Genomic DNA, 19,631 nt, shown 5'->3' with positions numbered 1-19,631 from the left:
ATGGTCCTGTACTCAAACCACTCTTGTAAAATTAGGAACTCGTAGTAGTGAGGCTGTCTATAGTATGTTTATAAACAAGCCTTTCTGTTCTGTGTGCAGTAGAAGATATGCAGGAACACCTCGTGAATCACAATGAACAGTGATTATTTTTCCACTAAGCCTATTGACAAGTAAGATTTCGTAGATAGCAAGTTGCTGCTTTTGGCACCTTTGATTGCATATTAGATTAGAGTTCATTTAATTTTTTTTCTGAATCTCAAATAGTATCCCTGGGCTCCATTATAAATTAATACTGTAAAACAATTGTGTTTCTGTTACTGGCATACACTGTGAGGTTGTAGCACTACTGTAAGAACCATTGAGGCATGAATGATAAATTCCACTGTGGACTTGAGTTCGGTATTCCAAGGATTGCAAATGTATTCCATGAGCATTCTGACAACAGCCATTGTGCCTATCTTATTAAAAATAGCTTGCACTTAGTTCAAGGAGGAATATTTTTTTTTGCATTGGATATAATTGCATTGTAGTATTGTTACATTGTTCTAGTTCTTTATATTTCAACATCTTCGAGAAATTTGAAGTAGACTGAACTGCTAGGTTTCCCTCTTTTGCACATTTGTACCACTGAAATATTTGTGATATTTTGTCTTGGACTTAAATGCATATATCTATTAGCTCAAAAATGTTAAAGGGTGTGATTTCAAAAGCACCTAGGTCAATTAGGAATTCAAGTCGTGCTTGAAGATCAATGGGACTTATGCTCAGAAGTCACTCTTACCCAGATTCTCAAAGGATTTAGATGCCTAGCTCACACTGGAAGTTAGGGGCCTAAATACCTTTGAAGATCTGAGCTTTAGGCACTTGTGAAAACCTGACCCCAAAGCCACAAATAGACAGACAGCTGCACTATGAACTATGTATCCGTGGAATCTCATGTGTGTTTTCCACCATATGTAAGGAAGAATTTACATTAAAGAAATATATTGTTAATACTCCATGAAATAGTGTATAGCTGCAGGGGCAGGAGGCTAAGGCCACTCCCTTGATCAGTTCAGACTCTGTTTGGGTGGTCTTCAGGCATGGATGAAGATGATGTGTAACAGTTGACCCTGGAGAGAAGGAACCTTGAGGGAAAGGATTCTCTGTTGCTCACTTCAGATGTAACTAAGTGTGACAAACTATTATTTAAAAAATATAAGTGTTTTTATGACTTGTAAGTGTAGGCGTTGCCTTTAATAGGTAAGTCATCTCACCATTTCCCATAAAGCAGGATAACGTTACAATTCTATCTAAAAAAATATCCCTTGAATAATCTGATGTCTTGTTTCAGTTACCCTAGGAGAATAAACAGTGTTAAAAAAATGTTGTTAAATGGTTTGTTTTAGCAGCACAGTAAGGATCAGAACTACATGTTTAAAAGAAAAGAGATCTGGGTCAGTGACTGTAAAGGGCAAAGAGCTAATTGAAAATGAGGGATAAATATCTCTGTGTGTGTATGTTTATATTATAAAATTACAATAGTGTTGCCAGCTAAATGCTTTTTTATGTATAGCCAATGTTGATTAGATTTTCCTACAAGATTCATCTGTGCTCTAAAAACATCTATGAAATGCAGCATCTGTACTTTGTCAACAACTAGTTCCAAGAATAATGATATATTTAGGTCAGTTAACTCTTGAGAGTACAGTTTACATGCGTTTTCTACAGAGTTCAGTCTGAAAAAGGTTCACTTTCTTCAGCCAATGGACTTTTTTTGGAGTAAATAATTGGTTTGTTTTCCCTTTATGCAAGCAGCTAGCAATAGGTACACAAGCTGAAGAGTAGAGAGGAAGTCAAGCAAGCTAAAAAATGCAATACAGAAATGTAGCCATTTAAAGGGACAGAGTCAGTTACACTGGGAAAGGTTCAAAATGATACTTGCCCCCAACATTTTCCCAGTGTTTTGGGAATAGCTTTTGAATAAAAGTCAGTGGGCTCTATCCTGATGTATTTGCCTCTATCTCTGCTGTCTGACAGAGGCTTCATGAGTCTCCCAACCACAGTTAAATTTCAGGTGCAAGCTAAACTGCTATAAACCAGGCTTAAATAAATGTAAGAATGTCCACACACAACTCTCCAGTTTAGCTAAATCAGTTCAACAGAACACCTTTAGTTAAATCGGTCCCAGTTTTGTATTTTAGATGGGGCCGAAGAAGCAACTTATCATGCTAATTTTGGCCTCAAGTGGCTATTAATTTCTGTGTCCACCCCAGGGGCAGATTTACAATTTCACGCAGCGTGACAATTTGCCTCTTGGAGGCAGCTGCTGGCTGTAGAAGACTTGCCAGCTTGGCTTTTCTGCTGTTTGTTATTCAGGGAGAAAAGTTTCTCCTTTCAGTGGAGAACTTTGCTGAGATTGCTTCCCCATTAGTCCATTTCTGAGAGTTTTCCTGCAGAAGAAGGAGTTGAGCATTGACTGTCTGACATTCTTGGTTTGCCCATTATCCAGGTCTACTATGACAAAGTTCAACCCTAGGCAAATAGGAACTAAGAAGGTGCATAAAACAGTTATGGACATAGATATATGTATATTATTGTTTTAATCCTCTTTGGACAATACATGCTACAATATACTCCTTGTCTACTATGCACATCTGTATAGATAATGAATGCTAATAGGGTTACCTGTAAACTCTGTATGAAATTGAGGAAATCCATAGTCTACCCTATTTCATGTTTTTCTCTTTATTTCTGTTTCTTCAGATTCAAGTAATTGAAAACGATAAGGCTTCCAGAGGAGGTCAAATCTATGCTACAAACATCAGAGGCCAAGTTCCTCCTCTTGTCACCACAGATTCTGTGATCCAAGATCAAGGTAACTATTTGTGGGATCACTTTGGGTTTTTTACTAGTTGAAATGAAGTTTAAAAAAAACAATTATCAACTGAAATTTTCAAATTTGGTTGCTTAAAATTATGTTCCCAAACCCATAATTAAGCACCTAGACAAAGGTGGTGGCATGACTTTCAAAAATGCAAAGAGCTCCTGAACCTCTCATGAATTTCAATGGAATATATGACAGGTTTCAGAGTAGCAGCCGTGTTAGTCTGTATCCGCAAAAAGAACAGGAGTACTTGTGGCACCTTAGAGACTAACAAATTTATTAGAGCATAAGCATTCGTGGACTACAGCCCACTTCTTCGGATGCATACAGAGTGGAATAAATATTGAAGATATATATATATATACACACACATACAGAGAGCATAAACAGGTGGGAGTTGTCTTACCAACTCTGAGAGGCCAATTAAGTAAGAGGAAAAAAACTTTTGAAGTGATAATCAAGATAGCCCAGTACAGACAGTTTGATAAGAAGTGTGAGAATACTTACAAGGGGAGATAGATTCAATGTTTGTAATGGCTCAGCCATTCCCAGTCCTTATTCAATCCTGAGTTGATTGTGTCTAGTTTGCATATCAATTCCAGCTCAGCAGTCTCTCGTTGGAGTCTGTTTTTGAAGTTTTTCTGTTGTAATATAGCCACCCGCAGGTCTGTCATTGAATGACCAGACAGGTTAAAGTGTTCTCCCACTGGTTTTTGAGTATTATGATTCCTGATGTCAGATTTGTATCCATTAATTCTTTTGCGTAGAGACTGTCCGGTTTGGCCAATGTACATGGCAGAGGGGCATTGCTGGCACATGATGGCATATATCACATTGGTAGATGTGCAGGTGAACGAGCCCCTGATGGTATGGCTGATGTGATTAGGTCCTATGATGATGTCACTTGAATAGATATGTGGACAGAGTTGGCATCGGGCTTTGTTACAAGGATAGGTTCCTGGGTCAGTGGTTTTGTTCAGTGATGTGTGGTTGCTGGTGAGTATTTGCTTTAGGTTGGGGGTTTGTCTGTAAGCGAGGACAGGTCTGTCTCCCAAGATCTGTGAGAGTAAAGGATCATCTTTCAGGATAGGTTGTAGATCTCTGATGATGCGCTGGAGAGGTTTTAGTTGGGGGCTGAAGGTGACAACTAGTGGTGTTCTGTTATTTTCTTTGTTGGGCCTGTCTTGTAGGAGGTGACTTCAGCAGGTGGGTATTGTAGTTTTAAGAATGCTACAATACCCACCTGCTGAAGTGAAAAAACAGATTGACAGAGCCAGACAAGTACCCAGACGTCACCTCCTACAAGACAGGCAATCTATCTCCCCTTGTAAGTATTCTCACACTTCTTATCGAACTGTCTGTACTGGGCTATCTTGATTATCACTTCAGAAGTTTTTTTTCTCTTACTTAATTGGCCTCTCAGAGTTGGTAAGACAACTCCCACCTGTTTATGCTCTCTGTATGTGTGTATATATATATCTCCTCAATATTTATTCCACTCTGTATGCATCCGAAGAAGTGGGCTGTAGTCCACGAAAGCTTATGCTCTAATAAATTTGTTAGTCTCTAAGGTGCCACAAGTACTCCTGTTCTTTTTAATGGAATATATGGTTGCTCAGCACTTTTGAGAAGATATATACTAATTAGATGCTTGTGCCATAAATAAAAGGCAAAACCCATTCGATGTATCCTTAATGCACCTTCATTTCCATTGTCTCGGTTGTGTCTGTAAAACATTGCTAATTGTTCTTTTTAACCCTATGAGTTAAGGTAGCATGGAAGAGAAATGACAATACTAAATGTTAATAGTTCAGAGCAATGCAGTCACCATTACTGTATTTCCATGGCAGTATTGCGTATAAAAAAATTGAGAGAGAGAGAGAGAAATGCAAGCTTGTAACATGGAAATATTGAGTACCAGAATTGACTGAGGATCTTTAGACCTCAACCTTGCATACACCATAAGCACATGCCTAGTTTTACATTCCTGAATACTCCCATTGGCTTTGTTAACATTTGGCTTCACTGAGATTATACATATGCCAAAGTGTTTGCAGGATCGTGGCCTTGCTGTGCTATTTGAGGGCTGTCTGCTCTAGCAGAGGCTGAGTGACTGACAGCTCCTCCAGTATAGACAGTGAGAATTGTGGAGTGTTCTGCTCCTCTCAGAATCCGGCCCTTAGTACTGCCAGCTCCTTCGTAACAAAGCAACATAGCATCTAGAGTGGAAAGATAAACATAGTTGTGAGCTCCAAGCAGAACCTTTAACCTGACAGGAGTCATCCTTTTTCCTAATAACATAATCAAAAAAGCCTGAGAATAATAGCAACCCTGAGCCCTACAATCCACACTTAAACTCATGTCATAGTTCAGAATTCCTTAACTTCATAGCAAGAGTTGCACACTCTAAAAGCTCTGCATTTGAGGGATAACCTGGCTGGCTTTCCATGTGCTGTAGGACATTGTCAAGGAATATACGCTGTATCCTTCCCCAGAACTGTTGGGATTTATAATAAGCGTATTTCAGTTACAAGAATAACTCTCAACTATGAAATGTGAATAACATTTTATTCAATCTTCTCATTTGAAATAAAATATTTGAGTAGTTTAATTGTATAAAATAGTGGGAATAGCTGTGAGGATTTTTTCTAATTAATTAAGGAATTCGCTTCACCTCCCCCTTTGCAGGGAAAGTAATGATTAAAGGAATCATGCAGACTCACTGGTGAGTCCATGCTGGAATATAAGGTTAAAAAACTGACACTTGCCAAGTTTAACTTGTAGTATACTGTCCATTTCTATTCCTGAGGCTCAGACTACATGGTCAGAGTACAAGCTCAGTCGCTGGGTTCAGTTTTTCCTCTTGTTTGTGTAGCTCCAGCCATTTCCTTCTTGGCAATCTGCCGGTCCCCCAGGTAGAGTGATTGCCAATCTCAACTTCCACACGCATTTTGTGATGGCAGAATTTGTGCATGTTATAACTCAATATAAGACTCTCCCTCATGTAAATTAAATTTGTGATGCCATTAGCTCAGCATTCATTTATCTGTGTTTGGATAAAGTCTGGTTGGGTAAAATGTATTACTACATATTCTTCCGCTTTTTGGAGGGCAGGGAGGGAGGGGAAGGGAGAGACTGTCTTTTAAGCAAAGAAGTCTCTTCCAAATAACTAAGTATAGTTTCAGGCTGAACTTTTAAAAGGAGTCTGAGACTGAGATGCCCAGCTCCCATTGACTTTCACTGGCAGTTGGGAGCCCAGCTCCATAGGGTTCCTTTTGAGATCCCAGCTACGATTCCCACACTAAATGTTTTCTACTAGAGCATCAATAGCGTATTCATGCCGGGAATAATTATTCATGATACAGCAACATATATGTGGAAGACACTGACAAGTACTGAAATAAAACAAGGTTCCTGCCCCAATGAACTTTAAATATCTTTAGTACGCTGAAACAGTGAGGAAAGCCTATGAAGAAGAGGTGTAGTAGGCTGATAGCCTATGAGAGGAAAGTGTACAGAAGCTCACATGGGAAGAGGAGGAAGCTTTTGCTAGTGTATTTATTTTATGTTCAGTGTTTACATTTGAATTGTCACTTTGCATTCCTGTCTTTTTTTTTTCTCTTATAACCCCAGTGTGGATAAGAATCCATGACTTTTTTTTAAATAAAAATGGGATTTTTTTAAATTTTAAATTAAATACAGGCTTTTTTTTTAAATTAACCTATTTAAAATTAAATTTGAAATTGAAACCTATGTTAAGATCAAAACTTATTATAATCTGTTAAAATCATTTAAATTCAAGTTAAAAATAATTCAAGCAACATGTTTGCCAAGTTATAAAGAAAGTCAAACCATTGCTGGAAGTCACTGGCTGAGCACGTGGAACTAGAGTTTGTTGAAGTGCTAACCCAGCAGTAGCCTCTTTTTCCAGGTGCAGGGAAAATATTTTCTTTATTTCAATTTATTCAACCAGTTCAGTTCAATGATTAGTTTATTCAAAGTTAAGAAATCAGTTGGAAGTTGGAGAAAAGCAGGAAAGCTTGTTTTCCTCTTCTAACCTACGAATAAAAGGTAGGTGTGAGGGAGGAGACCTACAACTTCTAAAATCTTGAAGGACGTGGTAACCAGGAACAGTTCCAGTCACTAACTATGGATAATACTTCCTTTGTTTAATAAATTATTTTTAAATGCAGAACATGTTTTGATAAACTTTTTTTCATACATATTCAGCACATTTAATGTAGCTTTATTTAATAAAATAAAATGCTATTTTGACACTAATAGCAAGTAAAATGTTCTTCATCATCTACTAAAATGTATATAGATACAGTTTATCCTCCTGGCTAGCAAAAAGAAGCACCAGAATTATGTAAAGGCTGAAAATCAAATGTTCTAATTGTTACCAAGCAATGAAAATCAACTTTTCTTTGAGAAAATAACTGAAAAGTGCAAATTCAGAACACAATTAAAATTCATTATTTAAATCAAGATTTCCTGCTTGTTGATTTAAATCATGATTTAAAATGGTGATTTAAATTGCTTTAATTTAAATCAATCTACCCTACATAACCCAGCTCATAATATGTTCTTTTAGGCAATGCCAGCCCTCGTTATATTCGATGTACTGCCTACTGCTTCCCATCCTCTTCCGATATGGCCAAACAAGCTCAGATTCCATTGGCTGCTATTATCAAACCTTTTGCTGCTGTTCCACCAAATGAGGTAAGGGGTCAATAAATACCTGTCCAAAAGACCTACTTCATGGTTTCTCATATTATGATTTTATGTGACAGATTAGTTCTTTCATGGTCAAAAAGACTGTATTTACCCTAGCATTTTGGGGAGAAAATCTACAATTTTTGCAGTGGTGCAACTCCACTGGTGTGTTAGCAACAGTGCAAATGCTAATGTAGACAAGGTTTAGTGTTACCACCATGTCATCAGGACTACAAGATTAGGCATCATACGTTACCACCACTGTGTCTCCAGTTTCCGCTAGCACTGCCAGTGTTGCTACCTCCATTGGAATTCCATGTGAGTGTAGACAGTGAAAGATTGCAGCCACAAAATGTCTTTCAGTAAATTACTGCTTATCAGTACCAAATGTCACTTTAAAACTTGGACATTTTTAGCAGAGTGGAGCAGTGAGGTTTCTCATTATGGTACCTTTATATACCCATCAAAATAACTATGTTAAAAACATTATTAAGGTTGTAAAGTCTAATACTCTCAAGTTAAGAAATGCTAGAATTAAGGTTGTCTTTGCAGTCTTAATTTGACCCTGCTGTGCATATGCATTATGAGACACTCTTTGATTACATGATCACATATTATTTGATCAAATACTAACTTTTGAGTGCTTGACTTTACAACCATAATGTTCCTTTAATGTAGCTTTCTGTGTATAATTTCCTAAGGTTTTGAAAAAACAAAGTAAAAAACTGAAATTCTATAATGTGGTATCATTGTGACACCCACATGGTTCATCAACAGGATTTAAAACCTTTAGATCCACCACATAGACCTCTGCCACTTGTGCTAAAGGAGAACTGATAGCAGTAATAGAATGTCATAGTCTATGTGGACCAGCAAAGAGATGAACTGGACACTTTGCCACTCGGTTTCACAGATGTTTGCTGTCACCAAAGGAATGGTGAGACTCAGAAATCTTGAATTCCATTCCAGGCTCTGGATGGGAGTTTGCTGTAGTGGGCACAGGTTACCTCCAATCAGACCCTGTCTCAGTTCTGTCTCTTCCTCACTCCTGGCTCCTAATCCTAGTCTCCTTGCCTATCCAGTTAAAGTCTCAGCTGGTACCAGTTTTCCCCTCCCAGCTTCTCATTGGATATGTGTTTCCCCCCACCTGGACCTCCAATTACCCCCACTTCCACTACCTCTGTCCTGATATTCCTCCTTAGTCTCCTACTCCCCCCCCGGCTTCTTGTCCACATGTCTTTGACCATCCAATTCTATCCCCATATCCAGCTCCACAGCAGATCTGTTACCCCTGACTCCTCAGTTCCTTTCCTCATTCTTGGAAACAGCTCAACTGTTTTGACTGAAATTTCCAGAAAGATTTAGCAGGTAGACACCCAGCATGAAAAATTCCAGCCTGGATGGTTAAAGTCTGACAGAGTCTTATAATCGGAAGTGTTGCGTGACCTTAGTAGGTGGTGCTGAGCCTCATCCTATAATCCTGACCTTTTCTGCTACTGCTAAAATATGTAGCTCTGTTTTGAAGTCAAGATCAAAATGAATAAAAAGGGTCTTTCGTATGGAAAAAACCTTACAAATATTAAACAATATCAATATCAATTTTTTTGTTTTAGAATTGCTTATGTTTTCTAATACTGAAGCCATATATTTCTTTAAAAAAGGGATTCCTCTCTCCCTTGTGAACTATGGTTTTAAATCTTTTGCTTTTTGTAGCTTTTTGACTTGACCAAAGTATGCTATAAAGAGTTAAAATGTCTGTGAGAGAATGTGTACACTAATATTTCAAGTCTCTCATCCAATACTTTCTGACTAGAGCTAATGATTGCAGGTACAAAATGCCCATGCCTTCAGAATACTGAGTACTTCACAGGAGCTCCTATAAATGCAATCGAGCAGCATTCTGCAGATGGGGCTCACGAGGATTAGGTGCAAAGTGAGAATCCATCTTTCAATAAATTACAGTTCACTTTGACATTTGATGGCTTTTTGAAAAAGGGAAGGAAAACTCTGTTTTTTACTGGTCATAGTTTCTCATTTGATTAGCTGTAATGTCTCCTCTTTTGCAGTTTCTAAAACGCTCAGTGCTAGCAACCAACAAATTTAATGTTTTTTTTTTTTAAAAAAGCACACACAAAAAAGCACAGAATGTTTTACTAGGACTCGGTGAACCATGGCTACAACATGCCCATACACTATGTCTGCAGACTCTCTTATGTGACTTGGATCAGTTAAAGGAGCTGCAAATGACAGCTGAACTATGAAATTGATTTTGTTTACCAAGTCAATGGCACAGTTGGCATTTGGTTTCCTTTAATACTGGAGATATAGATAGATTTTTTCATTATGATGTCAAGAACTTTATAAAATACCTACATGATCTGCACTGAGTCCATCATGATGAATATATATTGTGTATACCAAGTCTCACCAATTTAAATAACATTTTAAAGGCTGGGAGCAAGGGTTAGGTTCACTAATAGTCCTCTGGGTGCAGCTTAAATAGTAAATACATCAAGTGTTATTAATTAGCCGGTGTGGGTCTTTGAGAACCATTTACACTTCAGGATGAATTCAGAACAGGATATAAAATTCACCTATTACAAGTTGAATTCTTAATGTTCATTGTTGACAAAGGAGTTTGTGGATTGTTTTCTGTCTATACCATTAGGAATAAAACTACTGGAAATATAGGAAAAACCTTGTCTTGTGTCAATTTCTAGTGAGTTGATGTGCCCGTACAGACTGTGGTGATAGAATCCAGTGGTGCTTGCTCTTCCCTTCTGGAGTCTGTTCTCTAAAGTAGGGATTCTGATTTAATTATTTGAGTTATTACTTGCATTGTGGAGTAAGCCACGTTACTAGGCAATCCAGCTTAGCAGAAGGAACTGCAGGATCTCAGTGCATGATTTAGAAGAGGGATTTAAGTTTATTAGGCACTGGAGGGTATTTTGGGGAAGGAAAAGCATATACAGAGGTTTTTGGGATCCTCCTTAATCAAAACAGAAGCTGACTGCTGGCATGTAAAATAAATAAGGTATTGAGGGAGTATTTAAACTAAGAGCTGAGGGAACACTGGCACGAGCTGAGCACTAAATTTGGACAGAGACATCTGTTAAAGGCATCTGTAATACAATGGTGTCTGAGTATCCAGCAAAGAGTAGGATACAAATTACAACTGAACTAGTGCAGAGACAGGATAAGAACAGAGGTAAATTCTGTAAAATCATCAAGGTGCCAGATTAAGGAGTTAAATAAAACCAGGCACCTAGTCAAGAATAAAAACTGCAAATGCCTGTATGCAAATGCAAGAAGTTTAAAAGCAAAAAATAAATAAACTAGAATGCCTTGCAGTAGACAAGGATATTGATAGAACAGTCATTACAGAATCTTAGTAGAATGACAAAAGCCAATGAGACACTATAATACCTGGTTATAAACTACATAGGAAAAACAGACCAGGTCGAAGAAGTAGGGGAGAAGAGCTGTATCTAAAGGATTCCACAGATCCTAGCGAGATAACAATTCTGAGTGGAGAGGAGTACACAGCTGCATCTATGTGGATACAAATCCCAACCTGTAATAATGTAAATATTAGTAGGGAAATACTACCAGCCTCCAGATTTAAAAAAAAAAAAAAAAAATTCCAAGAGGAAGCAAAATCTAACACATTGATGATAATGGGGACTTCAACTACCCACATATAAACTACTGAAGACACAGTTTAGGGAAATAGTTTCTCAGCACTTCAGTGGTAGTTTCTTAAAGGCTAGTTGTGGAGCATACAAGAGGAGAGGCTATTCTTGACTAGTTTTAAGTAAAACACAGGAGCTATTTCAAATGACAGTAGCTGAGCCACTAATAGTACCACACTATATTTAGGTTCAACATCCCAGGGGCAGGTAGGAGACATTAAAATTTAGAAAGAGATTTCAATAAAATGAGGTTAGTCACGAAGGCCTTAAATTTGAAGTATTTTATAGGTGGCATGGATGCTACTTAAACAAATCCCAGTAACAACCTCAAAGGGTATGTGTATTGCTGCAGAAGAAGGGAATCAGGAAGACAAAGACTAAGTCTATATGGCTAAATGACAGGGTTTGAGAGACTATTTGAGCCAAACAGAAATCCTTCAAAATTTGGAATTTGGATCCTAGTGAAGCCAATAAATAGGAGTATAAATTATAGCAGGCAATAAGTAATAGGGAAAATGGATTCCTAAGAACAAGTAGCTAACAGTGTAAAATGAATAAGAAATTCCTTAACTACATCAGAAGCAGGAGGCCTGCTAAAGAATTGGTGGATCTGCTGGATCATCAGGGTTTTAAGGGAGTAATTAAAGAAAATAAGGACATTGCTGAGATTCTAAATGGTTGCTTTGCCTCAGTCTTCACTGACAAGGATTAGGAAAATACTTAAAGTTCTTTATCTTCAATATCTTGATTTGGATGATCTATGAAAAGTATTTGTTTGTGACAGTTTTTTGAGAATACGCTATCATTGTTTGACAGGACTTATTTTTAGCTGGCACTGCTTTAGCAACAGACTGTAAAAATAAACGTAACTCTCTGAGTTATCATCATAGAGCAGGCCCTACACAAGTTTGTTTTGGAGATGTATGAATGTTTCCAAAGCCTGGATAAACCATGTGATCTTTGTTTAACATTTAATGCTGCTTGCTATTAATATTATTTCAGAGGAGTATTTTACATTTTAAAAAGCAAATATTCCGCAATTCAAAAAAATTAGTTTTCAAAAGTTTTCAGTGTTTATAAGTATAGGTGATTTAGTTTGTGTTTAGAGTTATTCTCTAATAACTAATGTGTCTTGTCCTGTTTTACAATACAACCTGATTTTAATTTGACTTCATTTACAGAAATATTAGCTGGTAAAAATAATCTTTAAAAAATATTTAATTTTCTTCCTTTCAAAACAGTAAATCCTCTGGTATTTGACAAGCTTAGCATGACATAACCGTACAGAACCATAGTACATGAAATAGATACTTGAACTTTAACCAGTAGTACAGGAGTGGCATTGTCCAAGGAAAACCCTGAAATCAGAAATGGAGTTATCTCTCATAAATGAAGAAACAGTCTCTAAGCTGGAAGCTGGTCAGTTTTTTCAGTTAGAGAAATTTGGCCTCAGTCTAGTTGGGCTGGAAGGAAAAGCCATGTTTGTGGAGATAAAAAGGATTAATAAATCAACTTTGAGGCACACCATCCCCAGTAGCTTTAATTAGAAAGGTCCAGTGCTGTTAAGCTAGAAGAAGGTAGGTATCCAGTAAGGTGAGTGGTAGTAACAAGGTGTAAGGAAGGTAAGTGGTAGACATACATTGTAAACATCATCACTTTGTCAAGAGCAAACTTGTAATTGCTGTAGCTGATTTTAAACAGCAAAGTAAATCTACGGTACCTTTTCCTCTTCCTATTTTTTCTAAATCTTTGCAAAGAGCATGGAAAGCAACCCAGCTCCAGAGTTACTGTTGTTCAGCCTCAGCAGCATCGTTTTTAATTTTAGAAACTGCATGTGGGTAGTGTCATATCAGTTGCCTTTGGTGAAGCTAGCTGGCTTGTCACGGATAACTCCACTGCCAGGTGTGTCAATACTGCATCCATTCGTTCACTGCTAATTCCCATCTTTCAGCCTGGAGACTTAGGAGAATCCCCCCGAAATCACATCTCTTTTGGTGAAGTCTCCCTGACTTGTCTTAGAATAAGCAGCAGATTGAATACGAGGGCTTTGCTGTGCACCGGGGAGTGGAAGGAACAGAGTTGTTCTGAGAGTCTAATACTCTATTGTCTTCCCAGGTAATGAGGTCTGAACAACTCTGTCCAAAAGGGACTGGCTGTCTTATGGGTAATATTCCTCCAAGCAGATATGATGCAGACAGAGAATTACAGTTGAAGGATTTATTAAGACTATATAGAAAGCCAAAATCATAAAGCATAAGATAAGATGGATGGAATAGACAGAATTCACATGACTAAGTTGTCCATGCTACTAGAAAGCTTTGTCATAGCAGAAGATAAGCTTAAGAAATCTTTCTGAAGGACTGAACGGAAAGTTGCCTATCTAGCTATCTCAGTCAGTTTATTTTAAAATGTCATGCCCTTTTTCATATTGGTTTATATGACAGTTGACTTAACTCCAGCCTGTGCTTGGGGCATTACATCATTAAGAGGCCTCTCCTCACGCTCACTGAGAGTCTAATGCTAAAGCTTATGTGTGTTCTCAGTTGTTAGGGGAATCTGACCTTTTCCTATATGCAGGAAATTAATTTGTCTGCAGTAGAGTTTAGCTCTGGGTTATTCAAGATCTCTTCACATCACTTGAATTGAAATGAAGGTATCGATCATGCAGAAACTTCCCTCCCCCCAGTCTCTTGACTAAAGATTCCTTCTTTCACACTCCGATTCTAGAACAGGGGTCAGTAATGTTTGGCACGCAGCTCGCCAGGGTAAGCACCCTGGCGGGCCGGGCCAGTTTATTTACCTGCTGACGCGGCAGGTTTGGCCGATCGCGGCCCCCACTCGCCGCGGTTCGCCGTCCCTGGCCAATGGGGGCGGCAGGAAGCCGCGGCCAGCACATCCCTCGCCCGCATCGCTTCCCGCAGCCCCGTTGTTAAATTGTGAACATTTCCAATGTTCCATTCTCCTCTTCAGGTTGATGGCTGACCCCTCAAGCTTCACAAAGGTGCTGTTAGTGGGGGGTAACTTCTCTAAGCAAAAACAATGACTAGGTCATCCCTGACCTCTGGGATTGGCACATCAAGATCCTTATCACAGAGCTTCTCTTTAGTGCTGAAGAAGATAAGGGTGATCCAGTGGATATAGTGAACTTGGATTTTCAAAAATCCTTTGACAAGGTCCCTTACCAAAGGCTCTTAAAGAAACTAAGTAGTCATGGGATAAAAGGGAACATCCTCTCATGGACCAGTAACTGATTTAAATGATAGGGAAAAAAGGGTAGGAGTAAATCATCAGTTTTCATAATGGAGAGAGGTAAACAGCAGGTCTTCCAAGGATTAGTTCTGTTCAAGTTATTCATTAATGATCTGGAAAAGTGGCAAAATTTGTAGATGATACGAAATTTTCAAGATAGTTAAGGCTAAAACTGACTCTGCAGAGTTACAGAGGGATCTCACAAAACTGGGCAACTGTGAAACAAAATGGCAGATGAAATTCAGTGTTGACAAGGAGCAAAGTAATGCATATTAGAGAAAAAAAGTCTCAACTGCATGCCTATAATGATGGGTTCTAAATTAACCAATACCACTCAAGAAAGATCTTGGAGCCATTATGGATGGTTCTCTGAAAACTTCAGCTCAATTTCAGTGCAGCAGCAGTCAAAAAGGCAAACAGAATGTTAGGAACTTTTAGAAAAGGGATAGAAAAAAAGATGGAAAATATAATGCCACTATCTAAATCCATCGTATACCAGTGCTTTGAATATTGGGTGCAGTTCTGGTTGCCCTATCTCAAAAAGAATGTAGTGGAACTGGAAAAGAGAACAGCAACAAAGATGATGGAGCATATGGAACAGCATCCACATAGGAGAGACTAAGAATCTTAGGGCTGTTTAGCTTAGAAAAAAGATGATTAAGTGGGGGTAGGAGAGAGGTCTACAAAATCATGAATGGTGTGGAACAAGTGAATAGAGACATGTAATTTACCCTTTCCCACTATTCAAAAACCAGGGGACGAAATTAATAGGTAGCAGATTTAATACAAACAAAAGGAAGCACGTTTTCACACAATGCACAAGTAACCTATGGAACTCATAGCCATGGAATGTTGTGATGGCCAAAAGCATAACCAGGTTAAAAAAAATAATTAGGTAAATTCATAGAGAATAGGTCCATCAGTGGCTACTAGTCAAGATGGCAACCTTAAACTTCTGGCTGCCAGAAGACATGGGTGGATCTTTCCAAAATTACCTTGTTCTGTATTTGCCTCCTGAAGCTTTGGTACTGGCCACTATTGGAAACAGGGTACTGGGCTAGATAGACCATTGGTCTCGCCCAGTATGGCAGCTCTGATGAGGTTACTTTATACACCTTATCTTCCCAGCATACCTTGCGGCTGAGCAGAAACCTGGAACAGAGTAGTGCTGGTCTCAGGGTTTCCTTTACGTGGTATACCCTCTCACAAGTCCCAGTTTGGAAGTTGCTGTAGAAGCAGTGAGAACTGTGTCCCTCACTCACTAGAGTCTGAGTTTCCTAATCGATCAGGAGAAACACTCTCTGGAACATACTATCTATTGGGCCACAAAAGTGCCCTCTATCCGCTACAAACTTTCAGAGTCAAAGTGAGCAAAGGATGTGGCCCTTAGAGTTGTTGAAGCATGGATGAAGATAGATTAATAGAGCATAAAAAGGAAAGCTTTTGTCTGCAAACTGGATCATTGTAGAGTTTTATCTGCTGTTGTGGTGACTGATGACTAATATTTTATTTTAACAGTCAAATTGAGAGTATAAAAAATGAGTTAAATTTACTCATTTACTGGTTTGGGGACTGATAAGGGTGCAGAGGAGAACTCCCCTTTGAAGAAATTGATATCTTTAAGAACATTTTGGAGCAACACTTGCTGCTTTTTGTTGTTAAAGTATAAAACAGGTATTGGTATCTCTCCTAAGCCATAGAGAGGCTTCTGCTTTGGCTGGAATAGGTAAACAGTGGAATCCCATTTTCTAATCATAAGCTTTCTCATTATCTAAAATATCAGTTTTGTTTCCTGACAAATTAAAGGCCCTATCTATCGATCTGAATGTTTTTCCTATCATGACAAATCTAAGCAACTTTAACTGTGCAAAAGAAAGAACAGGGAAATGTGAGAGTAATAGTCACTGAGTAGCAACATGTTGGTTTGTTTATATAATTTAGGTTACTAAGAATAAAATTAGTCAAAGTTGTTTTTAGAGGAGATCTGTAACTTAAAATAGCTATTGGAATAGCCTCTGTGTCCCTGTGCATGTAAATTTCTCTATGCAGACGTCACCATCCGGAAAAGGGATAAGATTCTCCTCTTCTTCACTTGCCAAAGTTGATCATAGCAACAGCAATAAATTAAACAATGTAACGTTGTGCAAACTCTGACATTAAGCCTTAAGGGACATGACTCAGTTTCTAAGGTAACATTATACACTATGAGCAGAGTGTTTGACACACAGTTTTTACTAGGATCAAGATGGAAAGTTTACACATTTGCTTTTAAAACTAAAACGATATTGACCTATTTTGTGTACTTTTTTTTATTTATTGCTGCACACTTCTTGCACCATAAGTTTGATTATAATAGCCCTCTAGGATGAGTTTCCGTAAAAGCTTCTTTTGAAGCTGATGAATAAGCAACTGACCTGGATTTTATAGTCTGGTGTTTTCATTTTATTAGATTTTTCCTTTAGGTCACACACACTTCTGAAGAGTTTAATATGTCATTTGTTACACTAGGAAAAGGTGTCTTTCATGATTATACTTGACTGTCAGATACACATTACATCAGACTGCATTTAGGACCAGATCTTGGCTGGCACTACCTCAGCCCTGCAGGGAAGTAAGCCCCCAGTCGCTTAAGGGTTTTAGTTGCATCTTGGCTCCAGTTGCAGTGGGGAAGCAAGCCTTGTGGCTGCTATTCTCCTTGGAGAAGGACTGGGAATGGTTGGCCAGCAAAGCCAACAGGGCATGGTAAGTAATCCACACAGGTACAGGGCGGTGCAAATTACTCCCCTGGCCCTAGAGTAAAGGGGTGTCAGGGAAGATTGTGACTGTGTAACAATTCCTTCACAGAGATGGTGGTTTAGCTGCACACTGCCCCTTGCCTCACTCAAGCTCTTAGTAAAGTGTAGCAGAAAGGAAAGCAGGTGAAACATTTCAAATGTCTGTAAAGCACATGGCATGATGGGGCCTTGATCCTGTTTGGGGCCTCTGAATATCACTTTTGAACAAGTACTAATAAAAAAAATTTAGTTATAGGTCACTAATCTTACCAGATATGGTGCTTTTTAAACTGACAACTGATTTTGATATCAAAACCACAAAGATGAAGCTGCTACTTTCTATGGGAAGGACTCTTGAATTAATATCTCTTTAAAGACATTAGCTCAAACATTTTGATACTGGAAACCAATACATTTTTCTGTATTTTCTTAATCATTCTTTTTATTCTTGCCAAATACTTAAGTAGCAGATGTAAATGATCACCATTGGCCATGTTACTGTAACTGGCCTTATGCAGGTGGAGCCTATTTTCACTTCATTCCCAGCTCCACTACCCCCAACAGTTTCTTCCACTAGGAATGGGAACCCAATAACATTGGCCTTCAAGTCACATTTTCAAATCATCCACCTCTGTTTAAAACACTGCCATGAAACCTGTCTCTAGTCTTTTAAGTACAATTCACTATAAAGAAATATCCTACTGCTATTATAAAACATTCTCTGGCATGGGACTATGTAAAATAAAATATAGTCAATAAAATATAGTTTCCCTAACCAAAATCTCAATACTAGTCCCTCATAATGAGAAGACCAAATCCAAAAGAGAAACAATTCAGTGTTTGCAACAGGAAACATGGAGTGAAAAAATCTTCCATTTATCAGTCCTCTGATGTCATAATGCTTAAATCAGGGATGACTGCTGTCTCAAAAAGTCCTGGATATCCACAGAAGAAGGAAAAACATAAGCATGCCCTTAGCCTAACAGGCTACTGCATCATGAGATCCAGGTTAATTTTTCATTCCTTCTGAAAAGGCTGTTATGTACAGCCCTCTCCTTATGTGGCATCCAGTCTAGGTGAAGAGGTACTCTTAAACTCACAAAGCTACACTTAGATTTATTTGCAAGCATAAATTTGTGTTCCTCCAACCTAAAAGAGCACATTCCACAAGCACCACGTGGAGTGTTGCTTGATTGGCTATGTTAGGGTTATTCCACAACCCACTAGAAATGGTAACAGCTGTGTTTGTGTTTAATGGTCTTTGACCTTCATAATAGAATTAATATGTTGGTGTATCCGTTATGTTTGCACATGTATTGGGTTGAACCTCTATTTCACATTGTGTGTGTTCCCTTTTTCCAAGATTACCAAGTGCATGATAACTCTATCTGAGGGAAGCTGACACAGGCTTGGTCTACACTACCCCCCTAATTCGAACTAAGGTACGCAGCTTCAGCTACGTGAATAACGTAGCTGAAGTTCGAAGTACCTTAGTTCGAATTAGTTCGAACTTACCTTGGTCCACACTCGGCAGGCAGGCTCCCCCGTCGACTCCGCGGTACTCCTCTCGGCGAGCTGGAGTACCGCAGTCGACGGCGAGCACTTCCGGGTTCGACTTATCACGTCCAGACTAGACGCGATAAGTCGAACCCAGAAGTTCGATTTCCAGCCGTCGAACTACCGGGTAAGTGTAGCCAAGGCCACAGATACTTGCATAGAACAGACAAAAGAGACTTCAGCTTTGTAGTGAGGAGCCAACAGTGTTATTACTTGGAACTCAAACTCTGAGCTGTTCGTTCTTCTTCTTCTTAGAAGCTCTTAGGGTCCACGTGTAATGCTGGAAGGGCATAACGAATGGGGTCCCGCAAGGATCAGTTCTGGGTCTGGTTCTGTTCAATATCTTCATCAATGATTTAGATAATGGCATAGACAGTACACTTATAAAGTTTGCGGACGATACCAAGCTAGGAGGGGTTACAAGTGCTTTGGAGGATAGGATTAAAATTCAAAATGATCTGGACAAACTGGAGAAATGGCCTAAAGTTAATGGGATGAAATTCAGTAAGAACAAATGCGAAGTACTCCACTTAGGAAGGAACAATCAGGTGCACACATACAAAATGGGAAATGACTGCCTAGGAAGGAGTACTGTGGAAAAGGATCTGGGGGTCATAGTGGATCACAAGCTAAATATTAGTCAATAGTGTAACACTGTTGCAAAAAAAGCAAACATCATTCTGGGATGTATTAGCAGGAGTATTGTAAGCAAGACATGAGAAGTAATTCTTCCGCTCTATTCCGCACTGATTAGGCCTCAACTGGAGTATTGTGTCC

At 38.7% G+C, this 19,631-nt stretch overlaps 1 protein-coding gene across 1 annotated transcript in view; it reads left to right on the top strand.

Annotated features, from left to right (window-relative positions):
- The window catches only part of SEC24D (SEC24 homolog D, COPII coat complex component), a 96,693-nt gene that overhangs the window by 26,325 nt on the left and 50,737 nt on the right, over positions 1-19,631 (top strand). The window contains exons 7-8 of the mRNA XM_034772959.1: positions 2,746-2,857; positions 7,461-7,588. Coding sequence (XP_034628850.1) covers positions 2,746-2,857; positions 7,461-7,588 — 240 coding nt within the window. The remainder of the gene's footprint in view (positions 1-2,745; positions 2,858-7,460; positions 7,589-19,631) is intronic.

Source organism: Trachemys scripta, chromosome 5 (genome assembly GCF_013100865.1).
Source record: "Trachemys scripta elegans isolate TJP31775 chromosome 5, CAS_Tse_1.0, whole genome shotgun sequence".
NCBI classification, from domain to species: Eukaryota; Metazoa; Chordata; order Testudines; family Emydidae; genus Trachemys; species Trachemys scripta.
Note: the sequence above shows the minus strand (reverse complement) of the source record. Positions and strands in the feature narration are given on the sequence as shown.